This window comes from Anabas testudineus, chromosome 18 (genome assembly GCF_900324465.2).
Source record: "Anabas testudineus chromosome 18, fAnaTes1.2, whole genome shotgun sequence".
NCBI classification, from domain to species: Eukaryota; Metazoa; Chordata; class Actinopteri; order Anabantiformes; family Anabantidae; genus Anabas; species Anabas testudineus.
In genome coordinates, this window is record NC_046627.1 from 14,938,301 (window position 1) to 14,953,727 (window position 15,427).

Below are 15,427 nucleotides of genomic sequence, written 5' to 3' on the forward strand. Positions count from 1 at the left end.
GTCACCTCTGTGCATGAAGGATGTGGTTTTGAGGCACAGGTCCAGGAGCAAACAGATCTGGTCTGGGTGAGGTTTCTTCTGGTGCTGATGGAGCTGTCTTCTTCCAGTCTTCTCTATACTGATGTTAAGGCATCCGTAGCATAAAATCCTCTGAGTTATGGATGTGGTGGTCTGTGTGTCGAACAGGTGGAGCTAATACTGTGGCTGCATCAAAAGGTCACTGAACAAACCGCAAAGGACATTGAGAAGAATGGTCAGGACAAGACTAATGTTGTGGGTGCACATCATATACGTAAAGACTGGTGTGCCACATCTGGCTGTACATTCAGCAACAGCAAGAAATGTTGCTGAGTTTTGCACCTGCTGAGATCTGAGGACCAGTTTATTATATATACCGTGTACTGGCTTTGCGCTTTTATTGTGAAGGAAATGTTCCATTTCCGTTATGTTATTGCTCTTCTTATAGTCCTCTTCAGAACCGCTTTACTACTTTATTATATTATGTTATATTAATTATTCTTTTAATGTAGGATTTATATTGATAGTACTTATATAGTAAGAACGCATTTGTTTTAAACTTAGCTTTATTTTCAACCGTACCGGAAGTTGCTCCCCCGCTCTCATTCCCCTCAACTTGACAGCTGGGGACCTAGAAGTGACGTTGCAGGGTAAACAAACGGACGAGGAGCGGCACGTCGCACGGAGGACGAGCTGCATCGTGACATTTTTCTAAAAACCCATTTCGGACAATGCAGTCTTCCAAGAGGAGCGAGAGCGACTGGCAGGGGCTGGTCAGCGAGGTAGGTGAGCGACGAAGACCGTGCACAGCCGCTGCAGAGACGGGCTGCTGCCGCCGCTGTAGACGCTTCCCTGGCCCATATGGTACGAGCCTCGGTGCGCTGGAGACACAGATGGAGAAGACGGTCAACATCACATAATACTTCCAGTGCTTTACTAGATAGGAACCTTATCGATGGAGAAAACTAACATATTATCCTGTGAGGCTGTGATAACATCCGGATCCGAGGCTGTGGGGGGGGAAATGCATGGACACCCCTGCACGTACATGGTGCTACAGAGCAGAGAAAAACCCACCTGTGGGGCTGCGTTTAGTTTAAATACCCACAATAAACAGATTTACATCTACTGAGTAAGACTGGAGCAATGTAACACATATGTTCAGGGCTGAAAACCCAATATCAGCATATAGGGTCACTGAGCACTACTGGTCATTAAGAGGTAGATGTTTAGACGCTCTATAGTGATACCCAATAATTATAATAATGTTAAAAAATCCCTTAGAAAAAAAACTGGTAACTCTAAAAAGAAGTCAGATAACTTCTATATATCTAGATAACGATTAGGAGAATAAATAATTGCCGGATTATTAATGAAAACGTTTGTTGGGACTCTACTTGATGTGATGGATCTACAACCTGACTACTTTACCTTCAGCTTCGTAGTAGCAGCTGCTATGTAATTTGGTTATGAGCTGGCCTGACACCTATCGTGGTTTACTCTGTTCTTTCTTATCTCTACTTTAAACACTTGGCTCCACTGTGTGTTTTTCCACAGGTAGGGAGCAGGACGGAGAGAATTTAATTTGTGGGGTTGAATAATTTGAAGTCGTTTTTGTGTAGGTTATATGATAAATGGATGTCAGACATGATTAAAGCCTTCCTACATAGTCCTGGAATAAACATACAGTGCTAGATGACCTGTCGTTAACCGTATTAAAGTGATGCACGTGACAGCACCACTGCTCTTTGTTCCGTCCTTAGTTCCTGGTGTGTAAACGCAAGCTGGAGAGTAAGAAGGAGGCTCTGCTCATTCTGTCCAAAGAGCTGGATACCTGTCAGCAGGAAAGAGACCAGTACAAGCTGATGGCCAACCAGCTGAGGGAACGCCACCAGGGTCTGAAGAAAAAGTACAGAGAACTCATTGTGAGTGGTTCAAACATAGTCAGTATGTTTTTTTATTTTAAAGACACCAACAAAGAGTCAGCGGGATGATTTCAAATAACCCATTTGTCTTCTCATTTTGTTTATACTCTAGGATGGTGACCCCTCTTTGCCGCCAGAAAAACGCAATCAGGTAAGTTGCTCTTTGACTTTATTCATTGCACTGATGCTACGGTGGAAAATGAATAGGGGGGCTTAAATTCCCCCTATGTTAATGTTGACCCAGTGTTAAATACAAGCACTCAGTGGACAAACAACTTGATAATACTGAATAAATACAGATCACATGCTCAGTTGGTGAGTTCTCATATGAAGTCGGACCAGTTTAATCGTGTAGTTCCCCCTTTCTGTACAGTATTTCTCAGTCCATACGTCCATTCATGTCTTTACTCTCCTTCTCCACCTCTTCCTCAGGTCAACCTAGCTCAGCTGTTGAGAGACTCGAGGGAGAGGGTGAAACAGCTCTCTGAGGAGGTGAAGGAGCTGACTCAGAGGCTCACGGAGGCCCAGGGGGATAATAAGGTGAGGCTACCAGCAGCTGTGGCAAACACAGACCCCATGCACAGTTTAAACCCCGCTCATCTGACCGGACGGCTCGCTTCAAGTCAAGTGCATGTATCGATGTGTTGGACAGACGCCATGAATTAAACGTGTTTTTTTTTTGGGTTTTTTTCTGCAGCTACTGAGGATGACCATTACTCGACAGAGGCTGGGGGATGAGGAGGTGGGGGCGCGCCACTTTCCTGCACATGAACGCGAGGATCTGGTTCGCCAGCTAGAAAGAGCAGGGCTACAGGTCCATACGTTACTTTTTCTTACAATTCATAGATTGTCATAAACCATTACGCATTTAGGTGATTTCAAGGCACAGTCGCACATCCACCGCAGTTGAAATTAGTTTAGAAACAGATTAGAAACGTTGACTATTAATAAAACCAGTTTGAAACCTGAGAAACCTTACCTGCCTTTTTGCTGTGGGGACCAGGAACTAAATTTGGTTCAGCAAAGTTCCCGCTGCTGACAAAAGGTAGAGTAAGTGGAGAAGTGGGGACAGAGAGAGCTAAAAAGAGACTGTGAGGTACAAAAATCATTAATAATTTAATACAGCTTGTTTGTAAAGAAATTAGTTGTGACTTGGTAGATTGCTGCGGCATTTCAGTCTTTTTCTCTTGTTCCGTCTCTGCTCGTCACCTTTACTAATTCAAAACCCACGGGGTCTCAGTGAGTGCAGACAATAACACAATGATTGTGCTGCTGTTTCCTCGTTTGTGAAAATTACCTCTCAAATGCCACCATTGTTTGTTGATTTGTTGTCGGAGTCATTTGCCTGATCTGTACAGCTGTTCCGATGTGGTGGAAACACAGGAAGGCACAAAGGGATTTTGCTTTATGTAGTTCTTGATTGGACTCTTGTCTTTTTTAATGTGCAGCTGTATTATTGGATTAGGCTGTAATGCTGAAACTATACTTTGCTTTAAACGTGTCGTTGAGGTGTTGTTGAAGAAGGCTTTAGTAGACTTGGTAACACAGTGGGGAGTTCCTCGTTTGCTGAATGCTGGAAACAGTTTGTGCACTCTCAGCAAACTCTGAACAAACAAAGCTTTAAAATAATCGTCCAAATTAAATCCTTTTTGTTTTGTCTTTTCTAGATGGAGGAGATGGAGCACAACACGAAGGCCCTGACAGACGAGCTGCAGGACGTGAAGGCGGAGCGGAATGTGTTCAGGGAGAAGGCTGACCGTCTGAATGTGGAGCTCAACCACATCTTGGGCAACCACGAGGCGCGAATCATCGACGTGGACGCCCTCTGCATGGAGAACAGGTGAACAGGACAAAGAGGCAGATACCTAGAGGACAGGAACACCCACATTAGTCGTCTCCAACTCTCCAAACCAGCTTATAGAAAGGCTTACTAGCAGCCTTTAAACCAGTAACATCATACCATATGCTGACTGTTAGTTAAAATGATTATGTTCAGTCTTGGGCTACTGTGAATGTGCACTCTGATCTGCTTTAGGTATTTGCACGAGCGTTTCAGCCAACTACAAGAGGAGGTGAACCTGCTCAAATCAAACATCATGAAGTACAAGGTACAGATGGAACGCGTCCTTTAAAAACGTCAAGTTAGCTTTTTTCAAACTTATGAATCCTGATATAATTCACAGTTGCACTAAATTTACATTATTTTAAATTGATATGCCCTGAAGAAAAAAAACAAAAAAACACAGGTTGCTTTTTAAGTTAACATGCTGATCAAACACGGCGCCGTGAGCTTTCTTCTCTCGTTTGTCCCTCTCGACAGACAGCTCTCGAGAGGAGGAAAAACTCCACCACATATGGGAAATCAAACAGCAGTCCCCTCACCGGAGTGCTCTCTGCCAAACAAGGTGAAAACACAAACTGCTCGGCTCACTTTGAATTCCCTTTCAGCTCCACATAAATAGACGCCTGAGCAGCTGATCTGGAAACTGTCAAAACGTTGTCCGTCGCCTCTGTCGTTTCTTTTTGATCACACAAGCTCTGTGACAAATCTGCGTCTAGCTGCGTGCAGCTCATTGCATTATTTAATAACTCCTTTATTTGCCACTGTCCAGACACCAGCTGGGTTACTAATTGTATTCTGAATGGTAGAGAGCACCACTGGCAGGGAAATGAGCCTGCTATGATGACTGACAGTCGCTGGCAGGAGCAGCACAGTGGGCTCTGGAGTTAAAGTTAAGAGAGTGTCACCTAGTAGACAGCTGTTTCTAACTCTTCATCTCTGTCTTGCTCTTGTCATGCTGTTTTACCCCCCGTCTCTCCGCCTGTTGTCTCACCCAGTTTCGGAAATGTTTTTGTGCATTGTCGTCAGGAACTCTGTGTCTTCTAGCTTCAAATTAAAATAGCTGCATCTCCTTCCTTCACTCTGCTTGTCTCTCACTTTTTAATCCCCTCCATGTCCTTGCTGTGTCTCTTTTTATTTCTATTTTAGTCCAGGAGATGCTCCTGGAAGAGCAGGGCTGCAGCCTGCCAGCCACGCCACAGTCGATCTCCGACCTCAAGTCCCTGGCCACAGCTCTGCTTGAGACCATCCATGAGAAGAATCTGGTTATCCAACACCAGAGGCACACCAACAGGTACTGGAAGGGCTCTTTGACTGCAGTTTCTTAAGGGTCATCTTTTAACTTCAGCCAGCTGACACTCGTGTTTGCCTACCTGTTGTAAGAATCCTGCTCCACCCTCAAGGCAAACACTGAACTGTGACACACACACACACACCCCGCTGTACATCAGTTTATAGAAACCTTGCCCTCCTTTACTCGGCCTACAGGATCCTGGGTAACCGTGTTGCAGATCTGGAACGGAAGCTGAAGACCTTGGAGGTCTCAGGACTGTGGAGTCTTCCAGGTGGGTCTCTAGTGTTTAAGCTTCCACCAAAATAATAATAAAAAAAAACATCTGTACCACTCTGCAGCCTCCGTGCTGAAGTCCTGAAATGATCCCTCCGTAATTAAATCTAACATTGAGCTCAAGCCAGTTATTAAATAATTATGGAGCAATAACAGTAATTTGACTGTCGTTCAGGGTTTAGAATATGAATATGAACAAGCGCTAATTCATTCCAATATATTCTGTCTTAATAAAACGCCATTCGGTGGCAATAATTTCTCATGGATACAAACAAATGGCTTGCTGTGCTTTAAAAGAATTATGTTTGGTAGTCACCTTGCAATAATTCAGCTAGTAAACAGTGAGAGAATATAGAAATATTCAGACTGTTCCTTAACCTGTCTTTACTTCTGTATGTATACACCTACGCACATTGATATTTGTGCACATCTTAGTAAACGCGACCACGTGTGTATATTCATATACAAGAAAGTAATGATGTTTTATGCTTATAACAATGTGTCTTTGTCTCCTCTGGCTGCGTCTCAGGCTTGACCTACCGCGTATCTGTGGGAATTGGGAGTATGTATTCCTTCTGCCCCACTTAGCCCGTCCATGCCCTCCATTTTGGCATGCCAGGACAAATCTGGGCAAACGCCCAGAAATCATGTCACCTCGTGCCCACCGTTTACAATGTGTCGACTCCATTGACCACCCGCTCATGTGTGTGTTCATGATACCACTGACTGAATAGGCTGCCTAAATACACACTCGTCCTTTTGGTCCACTGGATCTGTCTGAAATTTTACACTCGAGGGGGAAGATTCTTTAAAGGGAAATTTTTTTAAAGCAGCACAGTCTTGTTGTATTGGTTCATTTTTAAATGGGCTCGGATTCTGAATGGCAAGAATTTGAATCATAAATCACGTCAGAAAAAGACAGATGCCTGTCATGTTAGAGACTGATAGTTGAACGTTAACGCAATTTGACAGAAAAGAGAAAAAAGTTTTATTTACAGAAAATGTGGTTCTTCTTTTTTGTTGTTGTTAGGACGGGGCAGTGAAAATGAGACTAGGAGGAGAAAGAAAGGAAAATTTAAAAAAAATATGCTCTCAAAGCTGTCATGAGACAGGGAAATTATCTGCAAAGTTCAGGAAGAAAATAAAGTTTGAGACCCAAATAGAATAATAAAATAAATATATAAATATAAATACCCATACAACACCATTTGTGTTTGGGAGGCAAACCTGAGAGAGACATGGCAGCCACCTGCAAACAACCCATCTGCAGCAAAGCCAAACAAAAAAAAAAACTGAAAACATCAAAAGTAGGAAAAAGAATAATAATAACATGCCAGAAACCAGGTGACAAGACCGTCCACCTAGGAAGTAGTTCCCCATTATCCCCACTGGAGGGAGATGTTGTGCTGTGGATGACGCTGACTGAGCTCTGGAGGGGGGCTGCGGCTGGATGGAGGTACCCTGTCATGAGACCGTCATTCTCACCGCCATAAAACTGACAAGCATCCATTACTGAAAATGATTGCCCACATTACAAACACATTTAGGGGAATGTGCCGTTATTAGGGAATTTGTAGGCGAGGGCCCAGAGTGCCTGACGACCGCGCTGTCCACCACAGTTAGGGAGACCGAGATATAGAGAGAGATGTGAGCGTCTTTGGCCTTGATGTGATATGAAGTTGGGCTGATGGATATTAAAGGCAAACAGGAGAGGATGGAGGGCCTTGAATGCCTACCTGACGCCCGGAGAACACTAGAGGTGACTGTGTTGTCTCTGGATGAGAGAGAACAAAAAACAATAACAATGACATCGGTGCAGTTACTCAGATAAAGTTGTGATTGATGGACCCCCTCCCTCCCTGGACCACGCCACCCCACCCCCATGCTGGATGAGTGCAAGCTGAAATGTAACACGGCAAGTGAAAGCCTGTCAGAGTGCATCAGCTATTGAAAAGACAGAGGTTGGATGGAGAATGCACCAATATAGCTATGTTTTGGTCCAGTGACAGGCTTTTTCAGTTAAAGGGAAGGTTTTACCTGTCACCCTGGGGCGAGACACTACTGCAATCCTGTGTAGGATCTGACTGTTTGACAGATATGTGCATCCCTTGTCTTTTTGTCCTCCTTATTTGTAATTTATACAGTTTACAATTTTGTGGTTTGTGGTGTAAAGTCGAGCAGAAAAGCCTTTTTTTCCCAGGATGCTGTAGATTTAAAGGCATTGGAAAGACTGAGAGTGCTGGCTCAGTATGGGGATTGTTGTGCATAAGTGATCACCAGCTCCACCTTATTATTCCCTATTATTGGCTTTTAAAGGCAGCCGGCAGAACTCCTCTAAGGACTTTGGGTGCAGTGCTACAGTCCAGTCACCTGTCTTAATGAAGGAGGTATCAGCTGACGTGTCTTCTGACAGCTATAGTAACATACTTTAACATTAACGACCTTTCGATGTAGTCTTTCTTTAATTATAGGGCAAGTTTAGGAAGAACAGGACTGTGTGAAGACATTTTTATGTGGTAGTATAAGCAACTCCAAGCTGTTGTATAGAAGCGTCAGCATCCAAACGGCCCCTTCCCCCTCGCTCACAGCTCCCACGTCAGTGTAAACAGTGAGCATCCAAAACAATATGGACTGCATTCGTAACAATATGGTCCCCGTTCACCATTCATGATTCGCATGCTTCGTGTCACACAGTCATCCATTTTCTCATTCGTCTGTTTGTTTTCGTGCCTCACACTCCAGTGGTCACAGAAAACGGGCCTGGTTGTGCCTGTTTACATGGCTTCTCTGAGGCAAAGGCTGATGTGCACACTTAAAGGCTTCTGTATATGTGTGTGTGTGTGTGTGTGTGTGTGCATGCATGCCAGTGCATATAGTTGTGTGTGTATTGGTGATGTCTGGTTTATAGTGCACAGTCTCCTATGAGTAGCATATGGTGTCAGCCTAAGAGGCGTGCAGCCATCACTAATGAAGACAGATGACAGGGAACTGAAGCCACTTCCTGTAAGCACTGCTCTGCATACGTGCGTGTATTTTCTCGTATAGTGCATGAAAGCTGTATAGCACCATACATGTGCTTGGACGCTCTCCATCTAATCCAAACATGGCCAAACTGTTCATAAAACTTCCTTTGTTGTTGTTGTTGTTGTCATTAAGATGCGAAAGTAACAACATGGTGGTGGTGGCGGGTTTTTTGCAGGGACACGGGACAATTTGACATTGAATGAAAACCTCCAACCAGAGCTCCTTCCCACACGTGCCACATCTCAGCCAAATATCCAGCCCAGAGTGCAGCCACCCAAAGGTGAGTGTGTAATAGTGTGTAGCTGGCTACACCAGCCATTCATAAGTGCACACACAGCTAACGGCATAAACAGTGTAATTAGCCACTGCGTGCTAAACACTCCTTGCTACCTTCCATGTTTAACCCAAGTGCCTTTCCTTCCTGTCTCCACTCCTCTCTGCTCCTCATTGGTGCAAGCTGCCCAAATGCCATGGCATTTTGGAAATGTGAAGCAAATTCTCGCCCGCTGACATTCAGAAACTTCTGCCGTGTTCTCTTTGAAAGGGGATGGGGGGGGCGGGCGGGTGGGCATAAATATGGATGCTCAAGTAATGTTGCTTTCTTCTTGCATGTTTTGTGTGTGTATGTGTGTGCAAGAGAAAAAAAAAAGAGGTGGTTGGGACTCTATGTGCAGTCTTTAACCTTTTTGCCTGCACAGCCACAAATATGGGTCAGTAATCCCCAAAGTGAGAGCATATTTTGGCAGAAAGAAGCAGAACTAAGCTGTTGCTATTGCGGCGATGCGGGGCGTCACACTTGTCTTGCGTCCCCTTGTCTGGGGCACTGTTGCTATATTTAGCCTGTTGCCATGGAAGCACTTCAGTCGAATAAGTAATTGAAATAACTTTTTATATTGACAGAGTAGTCTAACTCCACGGGAGAAAAGTTTTTTGTCTTAGTTTCTTCTGAGTTTCTTCCAATTTATACATGTTTTATGTGGTTTTAATTAATTAGGGTTTGGAATGACAGCGTATATGACAAAGTATATGTATATATACTTTTTGGGGGAGGGCGCAGAATAGGGCATAAGTACTTGTTTTATGATGTCGCTATGGCTTCAGATCAAATAAGTAATTAAAATGACCAGTTGTCTCATCAGCTCTCTCCCATTTATGTCAGACAACAGAAGTTCCCATGAATCACCATGGGAACGCCACGCCACCGGCAGCGACCTTGGCGCAGATGGTGTCAGCGGGGAAGACGCACCTGCACTGCTCAACAATCTGGAGTCTCTAGCGGCGGTGGAGACGAATGGGATCGAGAGGAGAGGGGGGGAAACGGCGGACCTGACGGAAGATGACGCTGCCCTACAGCTGGAGGAGGGGCGCAGTCCGGTGGAAGAGGCGGGGCACGAGGTGGAGGGCGCTGAAGATGAGGAACTGGGCTCCACGGTGGAGGAAGGAGAAGAAGCGGCTTTGGCGCTGGATGCGCCACTCGCTGAATCAGACCTTTCATGGCTTCAAATTAAACAAGCTGCTGTTGATCAGCCAGAGGTGGGTCATCGTCTGCGCCAATCCCAGGACGATGAGGGGTCGAATGATTTACCTGAACATGTAGGAGCCTCTGTATCAGCTCCAGAGAACCCGGATACAGAGGTGCCGGGGACAGGGGAGTGGGACATTCAGTGTTGATCTGCACAGAGTGACGCCTGTCACAGTGACAACTTAGCATGAACATCACTAAAAGACTTGAGAAGCTTAGTTAAATCCTTGTCCTTGTCGTTCGTATTGATGAGTGCATTAAACACCCCCTAGTTGCATTCTCCGAACATAGCCACTGCTCAACAGCTCCGTTTCAGTCAATAAAACAGAGAGTAAGCACTTTCAGTTTTCAGCCACCGTTGACACAGCTGGAGGTGGACTTTGCATCTTCACAGCCTCGTTGCTGTGCAGGAACACTGAATAATTTTTTTGGAAAAACTTGCTGGGAAAGTATAGCAGCTTCACCTGTGTCCCATATTCAGTTCCTCCCTCCCCTGTGATAAGATAATCCCAGTTGTTACACTTTTTTCTGTCTTCCAAAGGGACGCTCTCTCTCATATGGAGATAAAATTGGCTTACAAAAACCTATAATTAACGTGTATATATGTGTAAATTATATTAATATCGCACATTCCATTGACTTCCATTCACCTGTCAGGGTGAATCTCACAAATCATTCAGATTTTATTTTTCCTTATGAAGAAGCTGATATTTGGGTGAAACTATATGTGCCTTACTGTGTGTGGAAAATATTTACTGATATTTATAAATATAAATGCAAAATCCCATAATACCGTTGGTCATCATTCTTCATGTCAGCAGGGGTTCTTCTATTCATACTGTCACAGACATGTCATGGAGGATCAGCAACTAATATGTCTTGAGCTTACGTGAATAAATGTGTGATTTGGCTGATGTAGTGAATCTGAACCAGAAGTATTTATAAAACAGGGCTTGGAGAGATTGTGGAGTAGCTCAAATAATTAAAAAAATATATTTAATATATTCACATATTATGTGGAAAGTGTGTAATGTAAACAGGTTTAGTGGTTATAAAAGCTTTTGTTGCTTAGCACATAAATGATTATTTAGACAAACCTCTCAGTGAGCTGGTGCTTTCTTGTCTACCCTTTTTCTCACTGAGTGTCCATGACTAATACCTGCAGAGCAGTTGTTTGTTTAAAGAAAAATCCTTCTGTCAGTATTAGTGCATTATGATTGCACCAATTATAGGTTCTTCATATACTGTCTGCTAACTTAATCTACAACAATGCATCACATTCCATTTGATCATCATATGGTGGTGATGTTGCTGCCCTGAGAGTATTCAGCATAGTCCAACTACAGATTTCCTCAGCCCACGAAAAAACATTTGATCCTTTGTCAGAAAAGAAGCAATCTGGACTACATGGTGAAAAACTGTGATCAGCTGTAGCTGCCAGACAAATGTAGTAGGATTTAAAAACATCCACTTTTGTATGATTAGAAATTAGAAATAATTTTGAGTTTAAAATAATTAAACGTTTGAAAGATGATGGACAGTGAAGGGGTACGTCTGACAAAAAAAAGTTTAACTGATACGTACATCTGCTCCCCCCATGAAGCTGGAAACCACACAAGCAGGAATGTTATCTGATCCAAACTTCAAAACTGACACAGAGGCTGACTTTGTGAACTTGGTGTAATATTTGTTTGAGCTTTCACACACAAATGAGGTTTGTTTGATGGTAATGTTCTGAACCAGAAAATGAGCCCATATCTGCAGAAAATCGCTTTGACTAATTTCTAAAGTGTTCACAAGGTTGGTCTCTCATTAATTCGAAATGTAGCGGCTTCAGTCTTTTGATTATTTTACAGATTAGAGACGCTTAACTTGATTCTCTTCCTTCCGCCCTGGGAGCGAATCATTCCAGCATCACAGATTGACACAGACTTTACTAAAAGCTAAATACAGGGGGCTTATTTTATACATTTTTCTAATTGTTATGGGTTTTGTTCATTTCTGTGTATTACTTAAAAAACAAAGTTACAGACACCCAAAGTTTTCCAGAACTGTAAAATGGATGCACTGGCACACCTATCTTGTCTTGCGGACAAAGTCAATGACGAGTCGTCTCATGGTCCGGTGGTGGATTCATCATTAGAATGATGCTCTGACTCCTTCCTTGAGTTGAATGTAACTAAAACTAAGGACATGTGTATTGATTTTAGACGTAATGCACCTGGTTCTGTCAGCACTGTAGTAAATGGCCAGGCTGTAGTAACAGTCGAGTCCCTTTAATACCTGGGCACCATAATTGACGAAAATGCTGGGCAAGAAAAGTCAGCTATGTCTTTTTGGTCTGTGAAGGCTGAACAAGTTTCAGGTTGACAGAACTCTGATGACATTGTTTGAAAGAGCTTTCACTGAAAGCGTCATATTACATTTTCTTTTATCTGTTGGTTCAGTGTTAAACAGGAAATTTAAAGTTTGTTGTAAAATCATTGGAACTCCATTAAGTAGTCTGTCTGACCTCCACAGGAAGCAGCTGCTGATAATTCCTAGCCCCCTTCCCTTATGTTGACTGTGAATGCTTTCCCTGTGTCATTTGCTACTGTGCTGCTACAAAAATAACGCCCCAAGGGACAATAACATTGTTATTGATCGATTGGTTCATCGATTGATTGAAAGTCCAGAGCCCACTGTGTATTAATAATCTGCGGTGAGGCCTATTCTTCCCGCACGCAGGTGACAGCTGGCCTCTCCAGGCAAACATAGCGTCAAAGCCAGAATCCATGAACTGCTTATTCTGCAGAAGGCCACTTGCTATTTTTAATCTCTGACACAAAATAGAGGAGAGAGAGAGATAGAAAAAAAATTAAAGCTATGGAGCCATGGTGTTTACCCAGCGTCGGCCCCGTGCCAGGCAGCTGATTTGGCACACTGCAGAAAGCTTTTTTTATACAACGACTTTTAGTTTATGAACCAGATGGAATCTGAACTAATGTATTCGCTAGATGATACCATCTTGCCATCGGGCTTCTCATAAACTTGTTGACCAATATTTGATTTTTTTATTTTTTTTTCCTTTGCATGCATATGAATGCTTTAAAGAAATTAGCAATCTATGCATGTCTTTTAGGAAAAGAAGGAACACGGGAGTGAGATGCATTGATTATGGGAAGATTATGTGGAAGAAGAGAGCCACATTAGCTGCTCAGCAAGTTAGACATGTGACAAAGATTGAAGTTGACAGTATTTTTTATCTGTCCTGCCTTGCCTTCTTTAACCATTAGTCTTTACTTTAATCATTCTTTGCAAGGCTTTTCACAATGTCACTTTCAGCTGCAACTTGATTTTCTTCATAATCATTGTGGTGGAATATTTCAGGTTTTAAGGCTGGCTCTGGCCATAAATTATTTAAGTATGACCAGAAACTAGAGCTCGGTCAGTTAAAATTGGCATGGCTAGTCCTGTATATCGGCCAGTATTTGCCTACCATATGTCAATATCGGCATATGTGTCGGCTAATATGTAAAAATAAATCTCACAAATGCCAAAAACATGGCCATTATCTGATCTTGTCACACAGCTGAAAGATTCATCCTCCCTCCTCAGATCCTAAGAGAGCAAAAAGAGGATTGCTGAGGGCTGTTACAGCCAATCATCACCACTATAGATAAAATGAGGCTATGGCACCAGCAACTAGCCCATGCCAAAAACTAATCTTAGCCCCTTATCTGTGACAGTGACATCCTCCACTAGAGGCCAAGTACAAATTGTGTATTGCAAAGATCTCCGATTGGTTTTGTGCTGCTTGAATCACGCAGGTGTGTGTTTGCCTATGTGTGTTTGTGCTTAAAAGAGAGATCAAAAGAGGAATCATTTGTATGTGTGCGCATGCCTGTCCTGTGAAATTTGTAGCTTTGTACTTAGCTGGTGCTCTTTTATGTTGCAGATGTCAAGATGGCTTGTACCATATCATACATACGGCTAATCTTATCACTGTGTCAGCTTTTGCTTTGTTCTGATCCCTATCCCATCACTTATCCCACCCTGGAGCCTGAGTGGTGGGAGAGACCAGCCGGGTCACGGCGATGCTCACTGGATCTAGTAAGTGTGCGCAGGCAGCCAGCGGGGCTGCTGGATGTAGGAGTTTGTTTGACACATCATCTCTGGTCCTCCAAAGGTTTGAGGGATGAGGGCGGACAGGGGCACGGAGCCAGCAGTTTCCAGGCCAACCACTCAGCAGGGTTAATTACTATACCAACCAGATGCTCCTTCTAGTGATGGTCAGTGCCCTTGTGATCCACGCTTCATTCACTCACCTTGCTTTTTTTTACGCTTACCTGAGCTTTATCATGTGGTGCCTCTGAGACACTTGAGTTTGCAGAGCCCTGCAGGTTTGCTCCTCGGGCGCTACGGTTTGAGGAGTGTAACTTTCTGCTCCGCTGCTGACAAGGCTGTTATTATCTGAGATAATAGAGGGAAGACACAGAAGAAAAAATAACAGGGAAAATATGTCAGTCATCTTTTCCCAGCTTGTTTCATGTGGAGTTAATAATTCTAATGTATCATGGATATGATGTGCATAACTGCATCATTTGCTTGGTTGGTTAATATGGATTTGGTATCTCTGTAATTACTCTTATTACTGTGGATTTTCACAACACTTCAGCTGTCAAATATGAAAAAGACATAGATACTCTATATGTAGGACTATGTATAGGGCATATAGTCTTATGGTAAATGGCAAAAGTGATGGGCATTGTTTAGCATAAGGGGTGGACACGAGGATAAACAATGTTAATGGTTTCAGATCACGGGATTAGAAATACACTGCCATCCACACTCGTAAGTTTACTTGATTGCAGAATACTGCCATCCTATAGTGATTTGTCCCCTGTGACCTACATCAGTACTTTCCACATTACCTAGAGGTAAAACTAAAGAAAGTGACTTCAACAACAACAACAACAACAACAACAATGCTCCCAAGGCCCTGCTGGGAAGCAAAGCAAGCAAAGTCGCAGGATGTTGGAGGAGTGAGAGCTTGTACAGCCGATAAGCAGAAAGGCCATGCCGGGGGTCAGCACGTAGCCACGCCATACAGTCAGATCTCTATTAAGATAGAAAATGGGGGGCCAGAGTGATAAGAGCTGACAGGACCTAGTGATGTGATATCAGTGATGGGGCACTGGCAGAAGATGCCAACCAGCAGGAGAGCTAGGGCTGGACTGAATTGTTCTCTGTCTTTAATTGGTTTGAATCCAAGTTTCCCAATTCCAGAAAGGTCTGCCATATTTTATAACTCTTTAAAATATAAATACAAAGATATAAATCTTAATATCAGTGAGTAACATAAAGCTGTGAAGAACTTCAGATACTGTCGATTTTGGTACCATATATATAATAATAATGCAGGTAGTCACTGTAGGGTTTCGGATTTACAGACTAGCACAGCATTTTCTGATTACAGCAGAATCGTCCTCTGTATTTGGACATGGGGTTCAACACCTTCATATAGACCCAGACACAGCGTAGCACTGTGT

General features: G+C 43.3%; 1 protein-coding gene across 4 annotated transcripts; it reads left to right on the forward strand.

Annotated features, from left to right (window-relative positions):
* The first annotated feature begins 661 nt into the window (after positions 1 to 661).
* On the forward strand, positions 662 to 10,863 carry ccdc149a (coiled-coil domain containing 149a). 4 transcript variants are annotated; one of them, XM_026353333.1, is made up of 12 exons: positions 662 to 800; positions 1,782 to 1,943; positions 2,056 to 2,094; positions 2,376 to 2,483; positions 2,641 to 2,757; positions 3,611 to 3,783; positions 3,979 to 4,051; positions 4,264 to 4,348; positions 4,933 to 5,077; positions 5,272 to 5,348; positions 8,550 to 8,654; positions 9,534 to 10,863. In XM_026353333.1, exons 1-12 carry the CDS (start codon positions 750 to 752, stop codon positions 10,043 to 10,045), a joined length of 1,647 nt encoding a protein of 548 aa, XP_026209118.1. In that variant the 5' UTR covers positions 662 to 749; the 3' UTR covers positions 10,046 to 10,863. The 4 variants fall into 4 exon arrangements, with proteins under 4 accessions (XP_026209118.1, XP_026209120.1, XP_026209119.1 ...); XM_026353334.1 differs by having other exon boundaries at positions 668 to 882; XM_026353336.1 differs by having other exon boundaries at positions 668 to 804.
* Positions 10,864 to 15,427: the final 4,564 nt, after the last annotated feature.